Source organism: Pagrus major, chromosome 23 (assembly GCF_040436345.1).
Source record: "Pagrus major chromosome 23, Pma_NU_1.0".
Classification (NCBI taxonomy): domain Eukaryota; kingdom Metazoa; phylum Chordata; class Actinopteri; order Spariformes; family Sparidae; genus Pagrus; species Pagrus major.
In genome coordinates this window covers 24,206,126-24,224,576 of record NC_133237.1, presented here as the reverse complement: position 1 = coordinate 24,224,576, position 18,451 = coordinate 24,206,126, and the positions used below count along the sequence as shown (strand labels likewise).

The 18,451-nt window shown below is 40.8% G+C and overlaps 1 protein-coding gene across 2 annotated transcripts; it reads left to right on the top strand.

Annotated features, from left to right (window-relative positions):
- Positions 1-119: 119 nt before the first annotated feature.
- prkacaa (protein kinase, cAMP-dependent, catalytic, alpha, genome duplicate a) lies at positions 120-18,244 on the top strand. 2 transcript variants are annotated; one of them, XM_073495370.1, is made up of 10 exons: positions 120-885; positions 10,589-10,650; positions 11,048-11,176; positions 12,210-12,308; positions 12,396-12,478; positions 12,562-12,688; positions 12,777-12,872; positions 13,085-13,207; positions 15,237-15,401; positions 16,503-18,244. In XM_073495370.1, exons 1-10 carry the CDS (start codon positions 840-842, stop codon positions 16,626-16,628), a joined length of 1,056 nt encoding a protein of 351 aa, XP_073351471.1. In that variant the 5' UTR covers positions 120-839; the 3' UTR covers positions 16,629-18,244. The 2 variants fall into 2 exon arrangements, with proteins under 2 accessions (XP_073351471.1, XP_073351470.1); XM_073495369.1 differs by lacking the exon at positions 120-885 and adding an exon at positions 6,881-7,091.
- The last annotated feature ends 207 nt before the right edge of the window (positions 18,245-18,451 follow it).

Sequence of the window (18,451 nt, the reverse complement as noted above, 5' to 3'; positions counted from 1 at the left end):
TATCCAATCAGCACGCGATATGTGACGTCTGTCGGCTAAGTAGCTGTGCCTGTAACCAATCAGAGCCGGCGAGGGGCGGGACCAGTGGATGGATGACTGGAGTTTCCCTTGCGGTCTGAAGATTAATGGAAGGGGTCTGTTGATCTTAGGAATCGACTATCAGATGGTCGGTCCCAGGAAGCCATTGCACTTGATGCCTGGTCTGGAAGCGAATGGAGAGGTTTCCATTTGAAACAACCAACAGCGGAAAAACCGAATAACCCGGGCAGCACTTTTGTTATCCAGGTTTTTAACTGAAAAGGCCTGCCTTTCACAGAGATAGCACCTGGTTAGTTCAGGCCAGGATACGACGGCGAGGGACGCTAAAAGCTAACGCTAGCCTGCTGGTTAGATAGACGGAAACAGCTTTCGACGGTCCGTCTAACGCTCTGGATTGGGATTTTTTGATACACCAAGCCACCTCTGGAAATAAAGGACAGTCGACTGACATCTTAATTCACCGGTGCTCGCTTGGAATTTGACGAGTTAGCACTGCAAAGCTAACACCAACTGACCATCTCCACTAGAGTTAGCTAGTGTGCTAGCCTAGCTAACCTAAGGCGTTAGTGTTAGCTGCATATTTGGATATACTCGCTTGGTTGGAGTTTTCGAAACACACCAGGGGAAGATATCGGAGGAAATATATTTACGCTGGTTAGTTAATAATGATAGCTGTTAGCTAGTAGCTAGCTGTCAGCTTCATTGAGCCCAGCCGACTGCGTTAGCTGTGTAGCATCTCTCAGCGACTTGTGAAGGAAGACTCAGTCCGAGCCCAGGGACTCCACCATCAGCCTGCCATCATGGGCAACACGCCCACCGCAAAGAAGGGCAATGAGATGGAGAGCGGTGAGTAGCCTTTAACCTGTAGCTGCAGTAAGCTAACGTTAGCCATGTCATGCCGCCTGTCATTGAATCGTTTGGCTGCAGTTATTTCCTGTTTCCCCCACAGCAGCGAAATAAAGTTAAACACCTGTATTATGCAAAAAGGCCCGAAGACCCTGCACAATGACACCGTGTTACATTGCTTTCGACACCCTATTCTAGCATGGAAAAGTGGTTGAGCAGAATATGCTTAACTTCACTGGGTTGTTTAACTCTACATGGTCATTGCCATTCACTTTAGCCAAGCTGTTAAGTGTGACACCATGTTCATGGTAACTGGATAGCATATGATATTATTCATTCTCTCCGCTGATTCTGTGGAAAAGCTCGTGATTAAAAGCCCCAGGTTATATTCTGAGGTAGCAGCAAGGATGACAACTAACCTTATACAACAGTCATAGGCTTCTTTGTGGGTCATGTGTTTCTGATGATTCCCCCCCCTCCTTTCATAAGGTTATGAACGGCTGCAATAACATAGCAAACCCAAACCCAGAACTGGAGTTTTCTTGTGCACTACATAATTCATTATTTCATAATCTCATGCTGAGATTTGAGGGAAGAGTGGACATGCACATATTTCTGGGTGTTTCTGCAAGTGATGAGTTGAATGTTGGTGCAATGAGAACAGATGAGTCCCACAGATTGGGTTTGACAGTAAGGGGGAGTTGGTTGTTATCGGAGAAGGGAAAAGGCACCAAGATGTGGTCATATGATGCATGAGGGTGATACTCTCCAGGCAGAAACTTGGGAGTTTAGGAGTCTCTTGAATATCATGTGATGAGCAGCATTTAGAACAAGGGTACTTGTGTCACAGAGTGTATGTGTGTTTGTGCATGCACATGTTTGTGTACGTGACAGAGAGGAAGAGGTGCTCTTGTCAATTGTATTGTGAGCTGTTGCTCCTCACAACATTTTTTTTCTTGACAATTAGTTTTCTTTTGTACTGTAACATTAGTAAAAATAACAAGATGACATTTGTATTAGCTAACAAAATAAATGACTAGAGATGCGCGATATATGTCGGTACAGGGAAATGTATATTATATCTCCTGTTTATTAGTATTGTTGAAATTGTAGCCGATAAATGGAGATGATAATATAAAGCCGAATTGATTTCGTGGACTTAACAAGCAGAGCATCTGCAGACTGTAATATAGTAGCTGGCAGCATGCTACTCTAAAGTTGGTTTGCAATCCGTTAATAAACACAGAAGAAGAAGAAGAAGACGACGACGAAGAAGAAGAGGCTTGGTAACTCAATGCAAGTGCTTAGGATCAGGATCACAGGGCCTAGTGAAGGCCGTGGAGGACACCGTTTTATGTTTTTATCCATGACACTATAAATAACACTCAAGAGTGCAAAGTCTGAACAGGTATCTGCAAAATGAGTGTCAGCTCCTTGTTGCTGGTAGAGAGTATGTGTGAAGAATGGCCTCCAGTCCCTCTGTAATGTTAACCCGTCACTGGTAACCCTTGTAACAAGGCCCATGACTTTCAGGTGTTAATGGCTCATAAGTTTGTTTTTCAGTGCTCAATAAGTAATGCAAAATTGGGAACTAGTAAGTTAAAAGCAGGGACAGAGGAGGAACTGCTGGCGGGAGGTTTGTTCACATGCCATGCTTCACATCCTTATCAGTCTGATCGCTTAGGGTCCACCCTGATCCCCAGAGACAGGTGCAGACCTGTGGTCCAGAGCCCACACCCAGGAGCGTAATTTTCCACAGAGCAGCTAGAGATGAGGACAACATGGCAGCTCGCTTGGTTTCAACAGAAAATGGAAAGAGAGTGTTGAGAGCTTGTTCAGCTGCTGTTTCCCCTGAACTTTCCAGGCTCAAGAAGACAAGCGGAGAGCTGCTGCGCTAGTACACAAAGCTGATTTCAGGGCCACAGGAGGAAACAGGGTGGACAGACACTGAACTGAGGCAGGAAGTGAAGGAGCAAGGAAGGTCCAGCCCAGGCTCTGCACAGTTGGTCGTCGCCTCTACTGCTCTACAAACTAAACACAGCCGGCCAAGATAGCTTGAAATTTTAAGTCGTCATTGGTGTCGCATATTTTGGATTTCCCACTTGTTAAAACCTCCGGACATACTGCAGTTTTTTGACTCTGCGCTGGCTATCAGCTGGCTTCCTCCTGCCTTGTACGATGTCTGTTATTCACAGGCTGGCAGGAAGGCTGTTTCATCGAGCCGGGCCCTGTCTAGGGGACACAGTCAGTGGAGACGACAGACATGACCAACCACAGGAGGAGCTAGAGGCTTGCTGCTGCAGTGAGTTTTCATTCTGGAGCGGGGCAGGAGCATTTAAGCCGTGGCCCAAGCTATTCTCCATCAGCTTAGTTAGTATCGGGCCGAGCTCAAAGTCATTTGTTTAACGGATAATCAAGCTGTTTTTTTTTCTTGATAATGTTTGATAGTAAATTCAAATCATAGCCTGGCAACTTTAGCGACTGTTGGCTTTGGTGGAGTGATATTTTGTTTTCTTTTAAATACTGGGTGACACTGGTTGTTCTAGTATTTATGTGCCAGCAGCCATGACATATGTGTGCGTGCATATGTTCATGTATATGTCTGTGTATACAAATACACACAGAGAGCAGCCTGCTGTTTCTCTCTGTTCTCTTACCTGTGGTTTTCACTTGAAAGGAAGGCATGTTTCTGTTATTCTGGAAGTGTCTTTCAGGCGTCATGCTGCACAGCAGAACACCACCAGCCTTAGACTGCTATGTAGTGTAATAATGAACATATCCAAACACACACACACACACACATACTGTTGTAACAAAGCTTTTGTGATATTGTCCTCACTGAGGGCTCCTGTAAGTCTATCTGATTGTATGATTGTTTGGTAGCTTGTAAATGTTTTCTTCTTGACCATCAGAGCAGGACCATCCTCACAGACAGTTATGACATAAGGGATTGTATTGAATGTTGTGCACTTTGAATTTGGTCATATAATGAGGTGGCACCCTGTCAAAGTGCAACTCCCTCTATCTATAAATATCAGTGTGGTTCATGTCCTGCCCCGGCGCTGCACGCAGCTGGTTTGTGTAACAGGGGAAGGTTTGTGTTTGGATCGCTCATCACTTCCTGTCTCCAGTTAAAGGGGCTTTGTTATAAGCCTGCACTGATTACCAGTGGACCTTGCTGTTGAAATGCCAATCAGCCACCTCAGATAAGCTTACAGCACTGAACTGGCAAGTTGGCCAGATGCCAGGGAACAAGCCCGAGATGCAAAATCCAGCAACAAGCAAAGCAAAACTGAGGATGGAGTTTGGTTATTGGAAAAGGAAAATATTTTTTCTTTGGATTCTCAGAGCAGCAACAGGCGTGGTGGTAAACCTAGTGTCTGTTGGCAACTTGTATTACAGGCAGTTAAGGTGGCAACTAATAATGAGTTTTTTATATCCTATAAACCCAGAGACCATTCATTAGTATTCATATCAAAGATAGTAAATTCTTAAATTTAACAAGCTGGGACCAGCAAATGATTGACATTTTTGCTTGAAAACAATGAATCCATCATTAAAATAGTTGGCAAGTTTTTTTTCTTTTTCTATAACTAGTTAATATTCATTAGGTACCCGTTATGTAGCTGGTTGGCTTTTAGCTTCCCACAATTGAAACTAACAAACCAAAAATGTAAAGCTAAAATCACAATGTAATAAAAGGCATATAACGCTGTATAAAATACACTGTAACCTATATAGAAAACAAAGTGAGACGTTGGGTTTGATTTATCAGCCACAGGGTCATGGTGATACTGATTAACAATTACATAATGAGACAGATGGATGCATGCACATTACACTTTATCCCCACCAGCATTTGAATAGAAGTGAATGGAGCATAAAAGTATGTGGTGATCATCACCTCATCGTTTGTCAGCAACTCCTGAACTGGTCAGTAAATGTACTACAAGGAACCAGTTAAATACTGATGCCTGTATATGACCTCATCAGTGAGAGGATTGGCTATTTCTATACTACTACTATAATTATTCCTAATGCCTGTTGGTCTGACACTGAACATGAAAACTATTTTTAATGGCGGTGTGCTAAGAATGAATTCAGGTGTCTCTTAGCCGAGCAAAGAAGCTGCTCTGTGGTTTGTTGGTTTGGCAGTGGACATTTTTTGTTGGGCTTGCTACCAAGCTAATGTTGATAACTTTAGCTTTAGGTAACAGGGTCATCTGTTTGTCATGATACAAAACAGGGTTGCATAACGAAATGAAAGCTCCCTCACAAAATATAAGGTTATTTATATACATAAACGTGTATACACTCAGGAAATAATTCTGTTGTGCATTTTTAAAATTTGTGTTGAGGAGATTATAAACAACGACAGACATAGTCATGAAAAAATTGTTCATCAACTTTGACAATGTTTGAGCACCAAGCATCAATGATGTAAACAAAAGTTCACCTTTTCTCGTCCTGCACTATGTCCGCTCCGAACACGGTCCGCCTGTTGAGTGCAACAGCTTGATTCGGGATGTTGTGGTGGAGACAGGTCTCTGTAAAGATGTCGATAAAGCACATCTTTGTACTCCAAGCATGGCTCTTGTCCGGGCTCTCTTCATCAACCTGGGGTGATAAAGATGAAAAAAAAATAGAATAAAAACAAAAATGTAGCCCAGGGAACTAGCTCAAAGGAACTTCCATCCGTCATATCTGGATGAGTCGCCGTTGCCATAAGTCTGCAAAAATAGTATTACCGAGCAACTGAAATCTGTTGGCTGTAGGCTGACATATAACTAAAACAAAGCATAACCACTGATCGATACATTACCTCATCGCCATGCATCCTGCAAAAAGCACTATTTGTATTTAATATCGGTTCTCTCACTTTTGAAACAACTGCAGGCTCTAACCAGATATATATACCGCTTTTGTCCAAAGAGGCCGCCAGAATTAACAAAAGATTAAAGTTCCCTCCAGCTCCTTTAACTAGCAAATTGTGCTCTTACTGTAGGATGTTAAGTAACTTCCCATTGGTGGTTTTGTTGGTAACTGCTTGTAGTCATAGTAAAATATGAACTGCCAGTATTTTAGCTGATCACTACAATTGATTTCTCGCCTTCACACAAATTGGAACACCTTCCAAGTTTACATCTCTGCACTCTGACTGATTTCTTATGCACCACAGGGGAGAGTATGCTATCTGAACAAGGCCTGGTGTACACTGGGACTTGATTTGGCGCGCTTCACACTTAAATGTCGGTCAGCTCGCCCTAATATAACCCCTCTGTTCCTGCGTCAGAGTGGGCCAGAGAGGCCCAGGGGAGAGATGTAGGATTGATTTTTTTGGAGGATCGATTCAGCACTGGCACTACACAGACTCTCTGGTGCATTTCAAGCGGGGGGAGAAAAAGTTTACTGTGGTTTGTGCGTTCCTGCTCTGCTAGTGTCTCCTGAGAGGGGCACTTTTATGTTTTTGAAAACACCCAGATCAACTCTGAAAGTTTCTCATCACAGATGTGACATCTGATTGGTTCTGCTAATTAGGGAAAGTTTTAGTTTCCTCTAGATCTGTCTAGTTCATCTCAAGGGTCTTCACTTAGGCCTAGTTTTCCATAGGACTTCCTCTCTGGGTTGGATAAATATACCAGCCAGTGTTTTACGCCCCTCCCTCTGGTGATTATGCCCCTGTTAAGATCAATATATAGCCTCTGTGTGTGCATATGTTTGCGTGTGTTTGACATGGGAGGGAACGGCAGAGAGTACTCTGTGCACAGGATAAATATTGATACAAACCAAAGCAAGGGTCCAATTGATCTGTGCGCGAGTGTTAACGGGAGCAGTGCTGCTGTCCATGCTAAATTGGACTGTACACTGGATGTGGATGCTACTTTCTGAACTTGGTCCCCAGCAAAGTGACAATCACAGGAAAGACTGAAGACACCCTGTCGGCAAGGACACTTGGCTGGTTTCTGTGGATGATTGGGGCTGCTGATCTGACTAGAGTGCTCTCAGAGGGTGCAGATAGGTCATGAGTCAGTGACTGAGGAAGAGGCCAAGGAAGAAGAACAGGGGAGACTTTGCAGGGCTAATGTGTGACAGGAAGAGCTCCAGAAGGCATGAAAGGAAGAGGGAGTCATCCTCGCGCTCAAGTGAATCAGGGTCGCGCTCAGCAGATGGTGCAGCACCAGAGGTACCCATAGTCATCCCAGATGGTAAGGAATTTGGGGTTGCAGGATAGTTGGGATGTTGAGCCTTAGTTGATCACCTGCAATTGCCATGGTAGCGATGGCAGCGGGAAAAATTATTCCTCCCAAGACAGCTGTTGATTTGACCACCAAGCTACCAGCTAATTTTGCAGCAACACCCACATGTTTCCTCTGACCAGCTCCAAGTTATGACAGTAATGGCTCCATTTGTGGCTCTTTCTGCTCGGAAGTGGGAGTTGAGCAACTTTCACGGGAAATGTTTTCTCCCTGTTGACCAGTCTGCTTCCATCGCTCTCTTGTGGGAGCAACAGCGCTCTCGGCATGTTTATTCGAACTTTGGTCTTTGCCGTTCTTGCTGGCTTTCTCCCATCCTATTGTTGGAGCTGCTGGTCCTTGGAGAATTAGCAGGAAATCACATTAGCCAGTTCAGGATTAAGCTTTTGTGTAGTTTTTAAATGCATGTGTGTGTGTGAAAGAGAGAGAGATGCTCAAGTGCTTTCATGAGAAATTTCTGTGTAGTCACTTGTTGTTTATAACATTTTCATAATATTTATCTCAGTTTACTAGTTTGAACACATCAAAAATGCTGATTAGTTTAAATATGTCCAAAAGATGGTCACCACTCACAGCTTACTGCTTTATTTAAACTGCACTGTAGCCACATTATCCAAAAGGGCTAAAAATGGTTAGTGTTTCTGCTATTTATATGTTGTCAATAAATTGATATGAATAATATTTATTTTTATTTATATTAATGCAACTATCCATCATTTCTTCTTTGAACTCAGTCCTATATTTGAAATCTGGCATCTGAATTGTTAAGCATATAATTTGAAATATAAGATTTTGTTTGTATTTACTATAAAGATTAAGCACATTAAAATATAATTGTTGTGCTTTCTCCGACATTGGATACTTTACAACCTTGATCATCTTCTGTCCCAGGCTAACAGTCCTCCTGCATCTACTCGGGTAGCTACTGGCCTCAAAACTAGCACCCAGTGTGTAAAGAGGAATGAGGAAGGACAGGATATCTGCATGTTCCCACACAGCACTGTGATTAGCCCCATAAAGATGAGGGAATGAGAAATGAATTACTGCTGATGACACTGCCAAGCTGTCAAAATGTCCACAGGTATCTCTGTTGGTCTTTGATACAACCTCAATTCCCCCAAAAGTTGTCTGTTCAATTTATATTTTACACACCGTCTCAACTTTTTAAAAAACTTGGTTGTGGCACGAATGTGTGTGTGTATGCACAGTGTTGCATGTGTGTTCAGAGACCAGATGTAAGTTTCCTCTAAAGGCATTGTAGCCACATGTTACACTGCACTCGTGGCACAGATCAATGAATGATTCCAGATCCATTTATTGTTCCACAATCGTTCATTGATGAGCGCAGAATCATTTTAAGTGAATCAGTGTCCAATCTCAGAGAACGATGACCATATGTGTATTAAAAAAAAAATGGATTCAAGATATTGCTTTTCTCTGGGAAATTAACTTCACCTCAGGAATGTGTGAGTGAGCAAATCCAACTTTGGCTGTGATGCACTAGCTTGGGTTTTGTGGTGTGGGGCAGTGGCTGCCTCCAGCATGTACAGTCCTGATGTCTTTCTTGCAAAACTGCTCACATAGTGTCAAGCTGTGTGGGTGCTTTGATTGAACAACAATATTGAAGTCTTGACACAAATTCTAGATGGGATTGAGGCTTTGACTCTGGCTGGGCCACACCAGGCTGTTTGAGTCATTTCCGTAGTGCCCTGGCTTTATGTTTGGGCTTGGCATCTTGCTGGAGAATAATCCTCCATCTCCAGCTACATTTATTTTACCCCAACAGTCCTGGTGCAGAGAAGCATCCCTCACATCATGAAGCTGGCACCACCATTAATCACATTGTGAATGATGTGGTGATGTCCGGTGTTTGGTTTTCTGAGCAGAGCATATTTTAACATTGGGAATGATCTTGACGGCCTCCACAATCTATATTTCAGGCAGGTCATATAAATTACGTTATTAAATGTCTTATTGCTTCTGTTTCCAAAATTCACGTAACCTCACTGACTAGCAGATTCTTGCTGAACATACCAATAGAGTGACATAGCCAACTGATTGCACAAATTAGTTCACGTGGCTCTTCCTCAGGTGACATTTTGTAAACAATGTAACGTGAGTTATGATTGAAAAATGGAGGATGGGGAGTTTGTGCCAGAAAAGAACTGTTGTGTTTTTTTTGGTGCAAATGGAGAAATTCATAGGCTGGCTATAGACCACAGGGCATTTCAAAATTGAGAACAAAACATCCCTGTTGAGATCGTGGATTGTGATTGCGATTAAATAGATCATGATATCTTTCGGCTAGGCTGCCACCCCTAGCATTTTTAATATGAGGGTTAAAAGGGCCAAATTTAGTTTAATTAGACCAGAGAACCTTTTCAAGCTGGTTTCAGGCTCCCACAGGCCTTCTGGAAAACACTGGCTGAGATGTCACCCGAGTGGATTTCTCTTTGCCACGCTCCCATAAAGCTGTGACGTATGAGAAGCCCGACTAACTGTTGTTGTCTGCATTATGTCTCCCATCTCAGCCATAGAGCTCTGTGGCTTCTTCAGAGTTGTTTAAGGTCTCGTGGTGGCCTCCATCACTAGTACCCTTCTTGCACAGACCCTCTTGCACTAGAAAGATTTACAGCTGTCGTACATACTGCATCCTTTTTAATGGATTGACTTTGCAGTTCTCTGAGGGACACTCGGTGCCTTCGAGGTTTTTTTTGTACCCCTCCCCCGGCTGGTTCTTTCATTGAACTTGTCATGAGCTATTTTGAAATGTCCTTCTGTCCTCATTCATTGTAGTTTTTGGAAGGAAACCGACACAACAGCTGATGGAGCTTACATATACTGGTGCATGTTAAACCTTGGTTTTATACAGGTGATCCCTGTCGATCTTTATTATGTAGCTTCTAAAAACAGTCCTCTGCACCTGTCATGATTTAGATGTGGTATAATAACTGGGGAAATAATCAATACTTTTGGTTTTATGTTTTTAGACTTACCTTTTAGTGATTTGTTCTATTGTATGAGCAAACTGTTGCATTATTACCTTGAGCAGATAAATGTTGACAGTAGTCTAATTCACAAACTCAGCCAGCTGTTACTTTTATTTATCTTGTGCACTTTCATGGTTTGGGTCGAAGAAGCTGTTTGGGACCCCACAACAAAAAAAGTAGTGAGTCCAAGCTGAGAAGACCGATGAATGCAGACTTACATCAGCTGGACAGCATTTATGTTCATGTACAAAGGCACGTGACATGAATCATGCTCAGTTGCTTTAATATCTCACTATGACCTCCACATTTTATTGTTAAAACACCGAAATTGTGGTGTTCTTTGGGTCTTTGTGATTACAGGAGGTGGCCTATTATATAAAATCCTATAAGTTTGGACTTGTTGGTTTTTAAAACAGATGGACTCCCTCTAATGAACATGCACTTTGTCTCTAATTACAGTGAAGGAGTTTCTTGCCAAAGCCAAAGAAGATTTCCTGAAAAAATGGGAGAATCCAGCACAGGTGAGAGTGAAAGAGAATTACTTTTCCTTCTAAACTATATCATCACTATTATCCTAGTTTCATGAGTGTACGATTATTATTTTACAATGTTACAGTACTTTTTTAAATCTAGTTTTAATTTGTGTGTGTTGAGACACCTTAGTGTGATGATGCATCTTACAATAAATCTTAAAGGTTTTCACATGCTTGTTCACTCTCACAGGCAGACTTACGGAAATGGTCCCGCCCATGAACAAATTAAATCCCATTTATTTGAGAGGGGCAGTGCACCCTCTGCTGGGCTAATGTGAAATACCTGTTTTTTTTAATAGACTGAAGTAGGGCTTTTCATGATGTGTTCCTGGAAAGTTGTTATGAACACTTATTTGTCTGACTGATACCCTCTTCTGTCCCCCAGCAAACTGCGGCATTGGACCATTTTGAGCGTTTGAAGACCTTAGGCACTGGTTCGTTTGGTCGAGTCATGCTGGTTAAACACAAAGAGACGGGCCAGCATTTTGCCATGAAAATACTTGACAAACAGAAGGTACAGTACTTTTAGGCACAATATGCAAGAGAAATACAACTTGTTAAGTAGAGGTGAATGCTTGAGTTGGGTCCTCCAGTTTATATTTCTGAAATAATGATGTCTCTATTGTAGAAATTGTTATAGTAGGTATACCAAGACTTAAGGAGTATTTATATGAGCGCATTCCTATTTCAAATTTATTGGCAATAGACCTGATTTCTTTGGCTTTAATTTATCATTATGAATGAAATCCAGATTGCACAATGTAATGGCTGTAGATTAATGACACCATTGGCGTTAAGTCAGTTCCCTATAAACTTTGCTTTCACAATGGAATGTTCCTCTTTTAAAATAAGGAGCCAAGCATAATCCGTACTTACTAAAAAGCGTATAGCCTAGAGTTGCAGACAAACCGGAAACTGATTTTCTTGAAAGATTTGTATCTTTATTTTACCTCCTGATCCTATAAAATGTAAGTCATTGTGTACTTTCACTGTTATCTTTGATATATGACACATTGCTGGCTGGAAGCTCCATGGAGACAGGAGAAGTGACTGTGACATAATGCATTTCTTTTTTTTCCTTTTTTTTGTGACGCTACAAGTGTATCTTCTGAGGGTGAATCAATTTTAGAATGGCACAAAGATCACTTTGTTGTGAATGATGATGTTGACGTTACAGATAGAGAAGCACTGTTACTCCATCGAAAGAAAATTAAATGGCAACTATTTTAATAATTCGTTTTTCAAGAAAAAATGTCAAACATTTGCTGGCTCCAGCTTCTTAAATCTAAGGATTCACTGCTTTTCTTTGTCATTTATGACAGTAAATGAAGAGTCTCTGAGTCTTGTACTGTTGGCTGGACAAAAGAAGCAATTTGAAGACGTCATTTTTTTTCTCTGGGAAATCATTATGAGCATTTTTCCACAATCTTTTGACATTTTATAGACAAAAATGTCTGACTTGGATGAATTCTCATTTGTGGATAAAGCAATTCATGTTCAAATGTTAGTTGGTATTTTGGTTGTACTAACCAATCTTAACCGTGCAGGTAGTGAAGCTGAAGCAGATAGAACACACACTGAACGAGAAACGTATCCTGCAAGCTGTCAGCTTTCCCTTTCTGGTGCGACTGGAGCACTCTTTTAAGGTATGCCTTCGAAAATCCATGTGTCTTTATCTTCTCAACATGTTCCCCTCATTGTATAAGTAAGACTTGTCTCATCGCTCTCTACAGGACAACAGTAATCTGTACATGATAATGGAGTATGTACCCGGGGGCGAAATGTTCTCACACCTAAGGAGAATCGGTAGATTCAGGTAAGTTGACTTCTAGTTAACTCCTCACTATTTTACATGAACCACTGGTTGACTGTAAACATTGTGGGTGATCTGTTTTGTAGTGAACCACACGCCCGCTTCTACGCAGCCCAGATTGTACTGACCTTTGAATACCTTCACTCGCTGGATCTCATCTACCGAGATCTTAAGCCAGAGAACCTGCTCATCGACAATCAAGGTTACATACAGGTAAGGATCTGTTTGTTTGTTTTTTAATTGGTCTCTGTGCTCTTGCAGTGTGTGGTCAGTGCTCAGAGCTGTGCACTCTGTTTTCTAGGTAACAGATTTTGGATTTGCGAAAAGGGTGAAGGGCCGGACCTGGACGCTTTGTGGGACCCCTGAGTACCTGGCACCAGAGATCATCCTCAGTAAGGTAAGTGCTCGACTCGGCCATTAGTAAACAGCATAGCTCTTTGTCATAAGGCTAGGGGAGATCTCAGCTCAACATGGGACTTCACTTCATTAAGGAAGCCATTTAATTGTCACCTTAAGGACTCTGATACAATTTGCTCCTTGCTGTCTATTTGTTTTTTTTTTTGTTGGAGGATATATCTGACTGCACTTAATTTCCTTTTTGTTTTCCAGGGTTACAATAAAGCAGTGGACTGGTGGGCTCTGGGAGTGCTGATATATGAGATGGCTGCTGGTTATCCCCCCTTCTTTGCCGACCAGCCTATTCAGATTTACGAGAAGATTGTATCAGGGAAGGTGAGTTTACAGACTCCTACCTAAATAATCCCCTTTTTTTAATGAAATTTTGTCGAATTTCAATTGTCCCAGCACAACACAGTTTTTTAAGATACGCAGTATTGTTTGTTTTGATGAAATACTTAAGAATATTATTCTTAATACAGATGTCTGACTACAAACATGGGACGTTATCTAGTACAGAGCTGACATTTTTGCTCTATGGATTTGTGCAGATATTCATAGATAGCAGTTGTGTCACTATGTCCCATTCAAAAAATGTAAACTTGTACAATTTAATATAGAACATGGTCAATTTACTTTTATATAAAAAAAATGGGAATATGTTGAATGAATACTGACATCCAAATCAAGAATTCAAGTATCCCTAATTTCATACCAGCACTGTTTTCCTCTGATGTGCAAACAGTTAAACAGTGATGGTTAAGTCACAGTCTCAATCATAAGAAGAGGGTTGTGGTGGTATTTTTCAGTTGTAAATACAATTCTCAAATGCCTTAAACCTTGAAATCCCCCCATTTATAGGCTTGTGAGGTTTCCAATCAACTGACCTTAATGTAATGCCTCTAACACTCTCCGATAAAATGTACTGCTCTTAACTCATCAGTTCCTCTGCTACTTGCAGTGAGTCCTCTGTGAAATTATGTATTCATTATATTTCTCTTAATTAATAGGACATGACATGAAAATACTTTTACTTTCTTAATAGATCTTGAGCTTTTTTCCCCTGACTTTGTAATAAAAATGGTTTAATCTTTAATGTTCCTTTGGGCTTATTCTTTGTAATTATGTTTTATTTTTAGAAGATACATTTTCCAGTAACGATACACAATATGGTCCCATGAGACTGTATCTCTGATTTAGTTAATGGCCGATCAAATTGTGGCATTTTGGTCAAAATGCATTAGATTCAAGTGAAATTGAACAAATTTGAATCAGGATCTTTTTATTTACAAAAAAACTGTTTATCTAACTTGTAGCATGTGTCCTGATGATATCATAGGACATGTACAACAGCATATAATCTCAGATTTGTCCGTTTATTTGCTACATACACTAGCGTCATTCACATTGTATGTTTCATCAAGTCATTCATCGTGTGATTGCAGTAACACGGTAAACAAATGCCCTCAGTGTTGTTGAACATGGCATCATATAGTTAACGTTTGCTGGCCAGTTTTCGGATCTCTCACATGGCTGTTGTCTCTGGCTTTTGTGCATGGTTTTTAACCAGTATTGGAAGAAGTATTCACATCCTTTTACTCAAGTCAATGTACTAATTCAACAATGTGAAAATACTCCACTACAAGCAAACTCCTGCATTTAAAATCTTACCAAGTAGAAGTATGTCAGTATAATCAGCAAAATATATTTAAAGTTTGAAAAGTAAAAGTAAAATGTTCCCTTTTAGTGTTTAATGACTTTTCATGGTGTCAGAAAAACATCCCTGCTTTCACCTCTGTGCCAATGTATTTTCCAACTAATCCAAGAGGGATTTTAAATAGTTTATTTAGCTGAGGAAAAAAGAGACTCATAAAGGAACACTTCATCCCATAACAAACATTCAACATCAACACATCTGGAGATGCATGGTTTAGTAACTAAAGCTGTCAGATAAAAAGTACACATTTTTTTTCTGAGATGTTGTGGAGTAGAAGTATAAAGTTGTACAAAATGGAAATACTAAAGGAGTACTCAAGCAAATGTATTTTCTTCTATTCAGCTGCTTGTGGTAACTCAACAGCTGATGTAAAAAGCAAAAACTACTCATGCAAACGATCCAGTCAACAAAAATCGCTTATGCAAACAAGCAGATGTGTCACATCCAGATAAATCACATCCAAATAAATCACATCCAAAATCAACATTAGTGGGCAGAATGTCATTGTAGACCATACCACTCATAGCACTACGCACCTCTCACAGGGATCTGCTAACACACACAGCTGTAGTCATTTGAAATACAAAGCATGAGGTATAAAATGCTGGGCTCAAACACAGACGCTCACACTGCTTTTACTGTTTGCAGGTTCGCTTTCCCTCCCACTTCAGCTCAGATCTGAAGGATCTGTTGAGAAATTTACTGCAGGTGGACCTGACCAAGCGCTTTGGCAACCTCAGGAACGGAGTCAATGATATCAAGGGCCACAAGTGGTTTGCCACCACTGATTGGATTGCCATCTACCAGAGGAAGGTGAGAGGCCAGGCCTTCATACAGCAGTAATGAGTATAAAATAGAGCCCACCTGCCTTTTTGAAAACAGAAGGGCAGAAGAAAAGTGAGGCTGACAAAGGAAATGAGACGTTGGTCAGTATATTTAGTCTACATTTGTGGCTATGGGTAATTTCACATCATCTGTCCTTCCTCTGCACAGATGAAAATATTGAAAGCTAATAGAAAAGTGTCTGAAGCACACAAAACGGTTGTTTCCCTCCAGTATTTTCTTAACATAAAAGCTGGTGAACTAAGCCCTTCTTCATTTGACATTATAATATGAAAACAAACAGACACACATTGTTTGGTCCTGAATCGTGATTATAGTTTTCAAAGGGTTTCAGAAAGTCCACAGGGTAGAAGAAAAGAGCACACATTGAAATGACCCCTTTCTAACCTTGGACTCATCAGGAAAACTGCTGCACAGAGAGGGGTCCTCCATCAGGGCAGTGAGGCATGTAAGGAAGGCCGACAGTGTGCAAACAAAATGTGGATAACGATACAGACTGTTAACACAGTACAAAACACTACAAGAACATTTCATGTAAAACACACAAATTTCATTCTTTTTGTCTTGATTTTTCTGAACAGCTCTTAAGCTCTTAGATTTGGTATTGGTATTACTTTCTCTGCCTACACATAATGAATATGAATGCAGGAAAGTCCTATCTTTTTCATGCAGTTGTTAAAACTCATTCTGGGAATATAGAAAATTGCCAGCTGAATTGTAAATAGATGAGTTGTCTTCAGGGAAAGCAAATATCAGCACATGATCTCAAACTTAGTGTGCTAAAAGTGTGTTAATTATGCAGTCTGACTACAGATCGATTAATAGACCTTTCCAAGTATTCAAGCATGACGTCTTGATTGTGTAATGCATTTTAATCCTATTTTAGAATATTTTAATCTTAACTGTGCATAACTAATATAAATAATAAATGTGTTTTTAATTGTCTCTTTATCTCCTGGGACTCATTCCAATGTCATCCAGTAGGTTGGTGGTGCTTGCTTTGGCTTTGGTGCTCTCTATGAAACCTAAATGCATCATGCTGATGATTTTGATTGTCCTGTGTGTTTTTAGGTGGAAGCTCCCTTTATTCCTAAGTGCAAAGGCCCCGGTGACACAAGCAACTTTGACGACTACGAGGAAGAAGAAATCAGAGTCTCCTTCACAGAGAAGTGTGCAAAGGAGTTTGCTGAGTTCTAGATTCCAACCATGAGTAGCGGAGAGAGAGCGAGACAGAGACAGGTATTTAGAAAGTAAAAGGGGGTCAGAAGAAAGGAAGCGCTAGGGTGGACTGCTAACTTGCTTATTTGTAACGACGACAACAATGTAAAATCCCCCCAGTTGAAAGGTAGGCAAAGCGAAGAAAGATCCAACAGAACCAGCAGTGTTGCCTTTTCTGATTGTTTCTCAACTGTTACCTATTCATTTTATTTATCCCTCTTGTGTTTGTGGCAGGGGCTCGAGGAGAACTGACGTAGGTTGTGGCTGTATCTTACTGATGGTGTAACGACATGTTTTCAGTCTTTGCAGGTTGAGGCATTGATTTTCTGTTAAGGTACTGAATCTGCTAGGCTCCTTTTTTGAACGGGCCCTCTACAAGCTTCTCAAAGAGTGATTGTTGTATCTTGTCACCCTGGTTCCCCCGCCATCTCTCCATCCTGAATCTGTCCAAGCAATACCAAGTCCAACAGATGTGCCTATCATAATGCCAACTGGTTGGAAAACTGTGTCGAAAGCATTGGTGCAGAGCTTTGGCCATGGTGGCATCAGCCCTTGTGCCCGTTTGGTTTAAAGCTTGAAAACTCTCTGCACCTGCCTTTGTCTGCTCAATGTGGCATGATTATTGGGTAGATGATGCACTCACTGCACGCAGTTGAAGCAGTGGTGACCTCTTTGATCAGAGTGAAAATAATTTATCACAGTAAAATTCATCAAGGTCTTACTCCTTGTGGGGACCGGTGAGAAATCGTAAAAATGAGGTCTGCATTTAAGTCTGTCTTTCTCTTAGCTGAATTTATTAGAGCATTTTAAGAAATCCTATTGGTGATCATTTTGTCCTTTTATGTCGATCTCTGTGCTTGTGTGTTATTTAGTGCTCAAGGGTGGGTTTAAAGAGCTGCTATTTAGCAGCAACTAACATTGTGGTCACACTCCTGACTATTGTTTATTTAATTCATAGTACATTTATTCATATATATATAAATATATATATATATGAGATACGAAAATATCCATCTTTTTCAACATTGTCTCATAGCTGTGAAACTGAATTAAGATTTCATAAATAAACAAATATAAATTCTGCCAAATTTGCAAACTGAGAACATTGCAAAGTTTTCTGTATGTAACGATGATGGTGGTGGATTTTAATACGCAAAAAAGTAGCAAAACGTTTCAACAAAATGTGCATGTTATTTTTGTACAATATCACTTTTAAAGAAAGATGGCAGAGCATTATGCTTTATTTGTGCTGAGGTACCCGAGATCATGGATAACATGCTTAACTATTAAAATGGACTCTCAGCTGCTCTATTTTGAAGATGGAATAAGACCCAGTTAAACCTTCTGGGCTTTTTTCATCATTCAGTTGTAGGGCAACAGTTTTCTGATAATTGTCACTGAACCTGTGCTTCTCACCTGGATAATTGTTTATTTTTTTCTCCTTCCCCTCTCTCTTGTATATACCGTACATGTAACACCTTCAGATAATTTTGCAGTCCAACCAAATTTTTGAGACTGTTGAGATTGGAGTGTTTTGTTTCCGTTTTCAAGCTTTCTATGTAACAAATTAAACAAAGGAAGCTATCCTAAAGCTGTCCCCTTTTGCCAAGTTTATTTCTGTGGATGCAAGACAATCGCAGACCAAATCTTATTGCTGGTTTGTTGACTGAACACATTGTTTTGGTTCGATGAAGGATGTTCGTTTTTCGCCCCCGCCCAGCCCCACCCTCCATAGGCCCTAGGTGCTAGACTTTGTCCATCTCACTGAAAAGCTTCTGTGAATTGTTTGATGTGCATCGATC